Genomic DNA, 9,083 nt, shown 5'->3' with positions numbered 1-9,083 from the left:
CATGATGAAGAGCTGCATCACTGCTGAGGTTTGGTTTCTCCCAGAGTCTGGTGATGGAAAAGTCAGTTTAAAGAACATTTAGGAGCCAGAGTTTTTCTTTGTGGGTCCACACAGAACCAGAACCAGAACTCTGGTGTTCGGTTTGAAGTCTGTTTCACACATTCACAGGTGATTTCAACATGTTTTCACATATTAAAATTATATTTTTACACATGTGAAATTCATGGGTTTTCACTGATAGGGTCAGCTGACACAGCTGTGCAGTGCAGATGTTGCAGATGTTGCAGATGTTGCAGATGTTGCAGATGTGATTCTGGAGGTGATGTGTGCAGGTCGTTGCACTGGAATAAAAACAGGTGAATTCAGATGACAGGAGGTAAAATGTCAGATGAACTCAGGGAGGAAGTCGGACAAGAGGAGGAAGTGGTCATGTTTTTGGTTTTTAGCAGCCAGGTCCTGAAACATTCCCTGTCAGAATAAAACTTCCTGTTGCAGCTGCTTCAGAGACAAAACCACACGTGACCATCGAGAGTTTAAACTTACGAGAGAAAGATTTATTTCTTTAATCTGACGTCAGTTCCTTCATCATTAAAGACCAGGAAGTGACACAATAAAGGCTTGAATCTAAATTTGACTCTTTAGTAAAAGGGGCCCCAGGTTCAGTGTTTGGCACCTGTCGCTTCACCACATGTTGTACCTGGAGGTCTGGTGGTCTGGAGTCCAGTCCTGGTTCTGGTCCTGGTCTGATCTGGATTCTGTCTCTGTCCTCAGAGGGTTTATTATCTGTCCCTGGAGTTCTACATGGGCCGAGCTCTGCAGAACACCATGATCAACCTGGGTCTGCAGAACACCTGTGACGAGGCCATCTACCAGGTAACGTGTGTGTGTGTGTGTGTGTGTGTGTGTGTGTGTGTGTGTGTGAGAGAGCTTCTGCATTTCTTCAAGAACCAGTCTGGACCTGAAATGATTAGATGATTAATCAATTAGACAACTAACAGAAAATTAATTGGATTGATTGATTGATTGATTGATTGATTGATTGATTGATCACTTTTTGAGCAAACAAGCCAACAATGAGCTTTTTTTCCAGCAGTTTTGTGATTTCTTGGACTTGATGAAGACGAACCTCAACGAGGAAGTCGACACAAAACACTCACTGTCCTGTGTGTGTGTGTGTGTGTGTGTGTGTGTGTGTGTGTGTGTGTGTGTGTGTGTGTAGCTGGGTCTGGACATGGAGGAGCTGGAGGAGATTGAGGAGGACGCTGGTCTCGGAAACGGAGGACTGGGTCGACTGGCAGGTGAATAACAGACAGAGTGAAGCCTCGTCTCTCTTCCCCGGTCCTGTTAGTCCTGGTCCTATTAGTCCTGTTAGTCCTGGTCCCGGTCCTGTTAGTCCTGGTCCTGGTCCTGTTAGTCCTGGTCCTGTTAGTCCTGTTAGTCCTGGTCCTGGTCCTGTTAGTCCTGTTAGTCCTGTTAGTCCTGGTCCTGTTAGTCCTGTTAGTCCTGGTCCTGTTAGTCCTGTTAGTCCTGTTAGTCCTGGTCCTGGTCCTGGTCCTGTTAGTCCTGTTAGTCCTGTTAGTCCTGGTCCCGGTCCTGTTAGTCCTGGTCCTGGTCGTGTTAGTCCTGTTAGTCCTGGTCCTATTAGTCCTGTTAGTCCTGGTTAGTCCTGTTAGTCCTGTTAGTCCTGGTCCTGTTAGTCCCGGTCCTGTTAGTCCTGGTCCTGGTCCTGTTAGTCCTGGTCCTGGTCCTGTTAGTCCCGGTCCTGTTAGTCCTGGTCCTGGTCCTGTTAGTCCTGTTAGTCCTGGTCCTGGTCCTGGTCCTGTTAGTCCTGTTAGTCCTGGTCCTGTTAGTCCTGTTAGTCCTGGTCTCGGTGTCTCTGATATAAAGTTTGAATTAAAAGAAGTTTATGAAGATGGTGACAGAGGCTCTAATGAAAGACACTGTCCAGGTGCATCATGGGAAATGTAGGCTCCAGTGTTTTTGGACTGAAGTCTGACTGCTGCTCAGGCTTGATCTGCCGCACCCTGAAAATAAAACAGATCAATCAGTCAGTATTGATCATTGATAGATATTGATTGAGTGTGATGTCAGGATGAAGCTCCTCCCCCCTCCTGCAGCCTGTTTCCTGGACTCCATGGCGACCCTCGGTCTGGCGGCATACGGCTACGGGATCCGCTACGAGTTCGGCATCTTCAACCAGAAGATCAGTGAGGGGTGGCAGGTACACACACACACACACACACACACACACACACACACACACAGGAGGCCTGTGATTGGCTGATGTGCTCCTCAGGTGGAGGAGGCAGATGATTGGCTGCGGTACGGGAACCCCTGGGAGAAGGCCAGACCTGAGTACATGCTGCCGGTTCACTTCTACGGCCGAGTGCGGAGGGCGGAGGGCGCAGTGAAGTGGGTCGACACTCAGGTCAGACCAAAACCTGAACCAGGTCTGGACCCGTTCCAGGTCCTGGTCCAACCTGCAGAGACCAGGACCTGCACAAGTCCACCTGCATATATATATATGTTCATTGTGTGTGTGTGTGTGTGTGTGTGTGTGTGTGTGTGTGTGTGTGTGTGTGCAGGTGGTGTTGGCGATGCCTTATGACACTCCAGTACCTGGTTACCATAACAACACGGTGAACACGATGAGACTGTGGTCGGCTAAAGCTCCGAACGACTTCAAACTACAGAACTGTACGTGTCGTCTTCATCGTCTTCATCATCGTCACTGTTCTGCCACTCTCTCACTTCTTCCTTACGGAGAAGTTGTGATGTAGTATTCTTACAGTGTGATATTAGTGCTTTTACTTTGAAAGGTCAGAGCACTTCCTCCACAGCTGCAGGTCATCAGGTCACTACAGACTGAGGACCTGGATCAGACTCAGACCGGGTCGTATCCCTCCGCCGCTCAAACTAGTTCCAGGTCACATCCGCTGCTGGACACGATATCTCAGGAACTTCTTTCTCAAACATTCACCTGGTCAGTAGACAAAGGTCAAAGGTCACGGTGACCTTCGAAAAAACACTTTTTAGCCATAACTCAAGACTTCACACAAAAAGTTAATATTTGAAATGACTCTGGATGAACAGGAAGTGACCTGGAACCAGTGTGAGCGGCGGAGGGATACGACCACGAGCAGGAGATTCGTGTCAGTGATGAAGTCTGGTTGTGGTAGACACAGCAAACATTTCAAAATAAAAGAATCTTTCTTTAAACCTTCACACACAGACTTCAGATCAGTCCAGAGATGTAGTGGAGTCAGAACTTGTGTCTTAGAGGAGGAAGAAAATAATGAAACTAAAGTTCCAGCTGTTGAAAAACATCCTGAAGTAAAAGATTCTGTGTCTCTCAGTTAATGTGGGAGATTATATCGACGCGGTTCTGGACAGAAACCTGGCAGAGAACATCTCCAGAGTCCTGTACCCCAACGACACCGTGAGTCTGAGTCTGTGCACCAGTCCTCCAGGTCCACAGGTGAGACACCCACTGAGAGAGAGAGTGTGTGTGTGTGTGTGTGTGTGTGTGTGTGTGTGTGTAGTTCTTCGAGGGGAAGGAGCTGCGTCTGAAGCAGGAGTACTTCGTGGTCGCCGCCACGCTGCAGGACATCATCCGCAGGTTCAAGTCCTCCAAGTTCGGCTGCAGAGACCCGGTCAGGACCTGCTTCGACACGTTCCCCGACAAGGTGAGAAACTGATCCACACCTGCACCCGCAGAGGGGGAGGGGCTTAATACACTCTACTGAACTCTACTCACACACACACTGTTCTTCTTCTGTGGTGCCAACTCGTGTCCTCACCTGTCCCCTCAGGTGGCGATCCAGCTGAACGACACCCACCCCGCTCTGGCCATCCCTGAACTGATGAGGATCCTGGTGGACGTGGAGAAGCTGGACTGGGACAAGGTCAGAACCAGAACCAGACTTTCTTTGAACGCAGCAACAAGGACATTAATGGAGTCAGTCTGAGACTCACTTCAGTCAGTGTGTGTGTGTGTGTGTGTGTGTGTGTGTGTGTGTGTCCAGGCGTGGGACATCACCTGTCGTACCTGTGCCTACACCAACCACACGGTGCTACCTGAGGCGTTGGAGCGTTGGCCCGTCTTCATGTTCGAACAGCTGCTGCCTCGACACCTGCTGATCATCTATGACATCAACCAGAGACACCTGGACGTAAGACACACACACACACACACACACACACACACACACACACACACACACACACATTATAAGGGTTAATAAATGCTTTATAATCAGGTTATTAATTTGGTTGTTCCCACTTTATAAATCAGTAATAAACAATTATAAACAACTTTCATACACTGATGACTGATTCATCTGCAGCTCACTGTTTTATCTAATGTGTTATAACAGCTTATAAATGATTAATAAAGTGTGAACGAGCTCATTAATAGACTTGTTATAAACCATTTTTAAATCTTTTATAAGGGGGACTCTTATTGTGAAGGGGCACCTCACCTGTTGGCGTTGTGTTTTCTCTCAGAGGATGGCGGCCATGTTCCCCGGCGACACCGACCGTCTCCGCCGGATGTCTCTGATCGAGGAGGGAGACCCGAAGAGGATCAACATGGCTCACCTGTGCGTGGTCGGGTCTCACGCCGTCAACGGCGTCGCTCAGATCCACTCGGACATTGTCAGGAACAGCGTGTGAGTAACAGCCAATCAGAACGCAGAGCAGCGGCGTCCCCGTGTGTGTCCAGCTGTGTGAGACAGATGTTGAACATCAGGTCCTCGAGGTGGACTAACCAGGACCTCGTCCCTGCAGGTTTAAGGACTTCCATGATGTGGATCCAGAGAAGTTTCAGAATAAGACTAACGGCGTCACTCCTCGCCGCTGGCTGCTGCTGTGTAACCCCGGCCTGGCCGACATCATCGCTGAGGTACCGGCTCACCTGAGACTGAGGACTGGTCCGGTTCATAGAGACCAGGACCAGGTTTGTGGGTCTGTCAGTGTCCTGGTCTGAGTCTCAGCTTGTGTTGAATCCTGCAGAGAATCGGAGACGAGTTCCTCACCGACCTGCAGCAGCTGAAGAGACTCCTCCCATTAGTGGACGACCACGCCTTCATCAGAGACGTGGCCAAAGTCAAACAGGTGAGAGACAGACGTCCATCAATCTGCTACCTGTCCTTCACTCACCTGTCTTTCTGTCCGTCCCCCTCACCTGTCTCTGTCCCTGCAGGAGAACAAGCTGAAGTTCTCCTCCTTCCTGCAGCAGCTGACCCAGGTGAAGGTCAACCCGGAGTCCATGTTTGACGTCCAGGTGAAGAGGATCCACGAGTACAAGAGGCAGCTGCTCACCTGTCTGCACGCCATCACGCTCTACAACCGTAAGACCAGCGGCTGCCACCGTGCTCTGCAGCAAGGCAGCAGTTTGTGTTGTTACTGTGCTGCCCTCTGCTGGTCACTGTGAGTGTGCTGCCCTCTGCTGGTCACTGTGCGTGTGCTGCCCTCTGCTGGTCACTGTGAGTGTGCTGCCCTCTGCTGGTCACTGTGAGTGTGCTGCCCTCTGCTGGTCACTGTGAGTGTGCTGCCCTCTGCTGGTCACTGTGAGTGTGTTGCCCTCTGCTGGTCACTGTGAGTGTGTTGCCCTCTGCTGGTCACTGTGAGTGTGCTGCCCTCTGCTGGTCACTGTGAGTGTGTTGCCCTCTGCTGGTCACTGTGAGTGTGTTGCCCTCTGCTGGTCACTGTCATCAACCTCCATCAACTTCTTCTTCGTCTGTTTCCAGGAATCAAACTGGATCCGGAGATGACGTTTGTCCCCAGGACAGTGATGATAGGAGGGAAGGTCAGCTGATCTGTATCAACAAACACAGCTGATGTGCATAAACCTAAACACAGTAATTTCAGGTGAGAGTCACATGACCGTCTCTCTCCTGCAGGCGGCTCCTGGTTACCACATGGCTAAGCTGATCATCAAACTGATCACTTCGGTGGGTCAGGTGATCAATAACGACCCGGCGGTGGGAGACAAGTTGAAATTGATCTACCTGGAGAACTACAGAGTGTCTCTGGCTGAGAGAGGTGGGGGGGTGGGGGGGTGAAGGAACAAACAAAACAAAGCTAAAATTGGTAAAAGAAGAAGTTTGATGATGATGCGTTTGTGTGTCTCAGTAATCCCCGCCGCTGACCTGTCGGAGCAGATCTCCACGGCGGGAACTGAAGCTTCTGGAACAGGAAACATGAAGTTCATGCTGAACGGCGCTCTGACCATCGGCACCATGGACGGAGCCACGGTGGAGATGGCCGAGGAGGCGGGGGAGGAGAACCTCTTCATCTTCGGCATGAGGGTGACGGACGTGGAGGAGATGGACAGGAAGGGGTGAGGAGGGGGGAGGGGGACAGTTACATCAGGTTTATGTGTTTATGTCAAAGCAGGAAGTCAGGAACTCCTCTAGATGGTGCGTTCAAGGACACTTTGACCATCTCAGCCTCCATGTTACCTGAGGATCTTCTCTTTAGTAATGACTTGTGATTCTTTCATCATAGATTCATTATTAATCATTTGCTCCTTTAAGTGTCAGAAAACTGTTTTAGATTCAGTTCAAAACCAGAAGTTTTTACTTTTCAGAAGCTGAAGTTTTTATGTTTCTGTTAAAAACAACAGAAATAATTTAAGTCACTATTAAAATAGTTTCAGATTCATTTTCCATCAAACAAGAAAAAGTTTCAGCTCGTTTACAACTTTTAAAAGAGGAAGTGGATTTAATCTTTATTTATTCCCAGTGTTATTAGTTATTAAATATCTTTTTTATTTGGCATCTACTTTAAATATTTGTTTTGTTTCGTTTGAGTTCTTATCTGATTTTATTTAATAGCTGTTATTATTACTGTGAGGGATGAAAGCTTGTATCTACGAACACAAACACGTCTCCTTCAGAAAACTGATCAGACTCATGAAGAATCTTTTTTAAATCGTCTGAATATTCACATTTTCCAGGTTTCATGTTCAGTTCATAATTAATATATAATCAATGTATTTGTAGTATTTGTTTGAAAGCATCTCCATAGTGACAGGAGTCAGATTTAAAGACTGGATCCTGTTTCTGTGTCTCTGTTGTTAACGATATAAAACTGAATTGATTCCTTGATTAAATAACTGAATAATCGATAATGAAAGGAGAGAAAATCTCTCGCAGCTCCAGATGTCGGAGGGTTCTTAAATGCACCATAAGGGCTTGTTCTCAGTTTCCCTGATGAAAGGTCAGAGGTCACCTGCAGCAGACAGGGAGTTGATGATGTCACTTCCTGTTCACCTGTGCTGTTTCCTGCAGCTACAACGCCAGAGAGTTCTACGAGCGCCTGCCGGAGCTGAAGCTCGCCATGGACCAGGTCCAGAGCGGATTCTTCAGTCCCAAAGAACCAGAACTCTTCAGAGACCTGATCCACATGCTGCTGAACCACGACAGGTAGAGAGGAGACTCAGACTCCGCCCAGCGACACCTGCAGGGTGGTGAAGACGCTCTGATGTCATCGTCTCATGTTTACGTGTGAATGTTTCCTCCATCAGGTTTAAGGTGTTTGCAGATTACGAGGCGTATGTCAGGTGTCAGCAGCGAGTCAGCGACCTGTACCAGGTACATATTTATATATTATCCTGTCCAGTGAGTCGTTAAATATCAGTATTACTTTATGTTTTACACATCATTTCCAGGAAACTTTCCTCATAATTTCCTATTTCCCTTAACTGTTATTTTTTTATTACAAGGAAAGTTTTATCTTTAAATCCCAGAATCTGTAAAAATAAAAGTGATTCTTCTTTCTGAGATCGAAGGTGACGACGTCCTCGATGTTCCTGCCGCAGAAGCTTCATATTCACAGTTGAATATTATGTATTGTTGTTTATATGTTGACATTTCATCATATATTATGTAAATGAGTGAATCGTGATCTGTGCTGCAGACAGTGATCATTTTCATTATTGATTGATCAGCTGTTGTTTCCTGTTTCTCTGCAGAATCCCAAAGAGTGGACCAAGATGGTGATCCGCAACATCGCAGCATCCGGGAAGTTCTCCAGCGACCGAACCATCTCCCAGTACGCTCGCGAGATCTGGGGGGTGGAACCCTCTGACGTGAAGATCCCGCCCCCCAACGAGCCGCCGCTCGAGTCCCGAAACTGATCAAAAGCGTCCGAACGTTCCTGCTGCGAGTGTCAGATCCGGCTTCTCAGCTTTGGTTGACTCATGTTTGTACTGTATGTAAATATGAACAGGCAGCAGCTACATGCTACATGCTACATGCTACATGCTAAACCGCAAAAGATTAACATGAAGTGTCTTTACAGTTTAAAGAATATGAGATGAAACAATAAAAATCAGACACAATCAGCGAAAGCCAAGAGTTCTGAAGAGACACAGTTCAAGTCTTTATTTGCTGGTTCATAGTTTTTGGTTTTGAAATGAACCCGAGTGAATCCAGGACGAACATCTCACATTAACACACAGGTCAGTTTCTCCAGGTTCATAAAGTGTTAACGATGAAAACGACAGGAAATCTGTGTGATGTGATCTGGACTGTGATGTGGACTGAGGTCCTGGATGAGGTGTGATGTGGACTGAGGTCCTGGATGAGGTGTGATGTGGACTGTGGTCCTGGATGAGGTGTGATGTGGACTGAGGTCCTGGATGAGGTGTGATGTGGACTGTGGTAAAAAAAAAAACAGGAAATGACGAGACATGGAGACAGGACAAAACCCCAACTTGACCTCACCAGGTGAGAATGAAGGTGCAGGTGAACTTCACTGTCACAAGACAAGTTTGCATCATAAAGAGGTGGATAAATCTTATTTAGTAACAAGTATAAATTATAGTAGAGATGTAAAATAATCCTTCACAGCTCAGTGAGGACGGTGCAACAGTCTGACAGTCAACCTGTCAGACTGTTGCACCGTCCAGGAGCCGTTATTCATCATCAGTCTTAGTGTTAGAAAACGTTTTACACTGTGGTTTTACAGTTTAACGTTAGCACACATGCTAACTTCAGCTACAATAACAAGTTACTCCTCACATATATGATATTAGCCTGTGAGACTAATGTAACAGTTGTGACAGCTAACCGTGT

The 9,083-nt window shown here is 47.4% G+C and overlaps 1 protein-coding gene across 5 annotated transcripts in view; it reads left to right on the top strand.

The window, feature by feature from the left end:
- pygb (phosphorylase, glycogen; brain) overlaps positions 1-8,361 on the top strand; it is a 9,620-nt gene extending 1,259 nt beyond the window's left edge. Inside the window, exons 2-20 of one of the 5 annotated variants that reach the window (XM_023395677.2) lie at positions 772-873; positions 1,220-1,298; positions 2,118-2,221; positions 2,297-2,428; positions 2,586-2,697; positions 3,357-3,439; positions 3,543-3,686; positions 3,813-3,905; positions 4,026-4,172; positions 4,507-4,670; positions 4,789-4,903; positions 5,014-5,115; positions 5,204-5,351; positions 5,751-5,809; positions 5,904-6,045; positions 6,136-6,343; positions 7,296-7,430; positions 7,532-7,598; positions 7,979-8,361. In XM_023395677.2, the coding sequence (XP_023251445.1) occupies positions 772-873; positions 1,220-1,298; positions 2,118-2,221; positions 2,297-2,428; positions 2,586-2,697; positions 3,357-3,439; positions 3,543-3,686; positions 3,813-3,905; positions 4,026-4,172; positions 4,507-4,670; positions 4,789-4,903; positions 5,014-5,115; positions 5,204-5,351; positions 5,751-5,809; positions 5,904-6,045; positions 6,136-6,343; positions 7,296-7,430; positions 7,532-7,598; positions 7,979-8,143 (2,301 nt within the window). In that variant the 3' untranslated portion in view covers positions 8,144-8,361. Of the gene's footprint in view, positions 1-771; positions 874-1,219; positions 1,299-2,117; positions 2,222-2,296; positions 2,429-2,585; positions 2,698-3,356; positions 3,440-3,542; positions 3,687-3,812; positions 3,906-4,025; positions 4,173-4,506; positions 4,671-4,788; positions 4,904-5,013; positions 5,116-5,203; positions 5,431-5,750; positions 5,872-5,903; positions 6,046-6,135; positions 6,348-7,295; positions 7,431-7,531; positions 7,599-7,978 lie in introns of those variants that run through there. The other 4 variants (XR_015436421.1, XM_087170891.1, XR_015436422.1 and 1 more) reach the window with 4 other exon arrangements.
- Positions 8,362-9,083: the final 722 nt, after the last annotated feature.

Source organism: Seriola lalandi, unplaced genomic scaffold (genome assembly GCF_002814215.2).
Source record: "Seriola lalandi dorsalis isolate HSWRI2012SDOR001 ecotype SW California unplaced genomic scaffold, Sedor1 jcf7180002054967, whole genome shotgun sequence".
Classification (NCBI taxonomy): domain Eukaryota; kingdom Metazoa; phylum Chordata; class Actinopteri; order Carangiformes; family Carangidae; genus Seriola; species Seriola lalandi.
The sequence above is the reverse complement of the archived record's forward strand: the minus strand, read 5'-3'. Positions and strand labels throughout refer to the sequence as shown.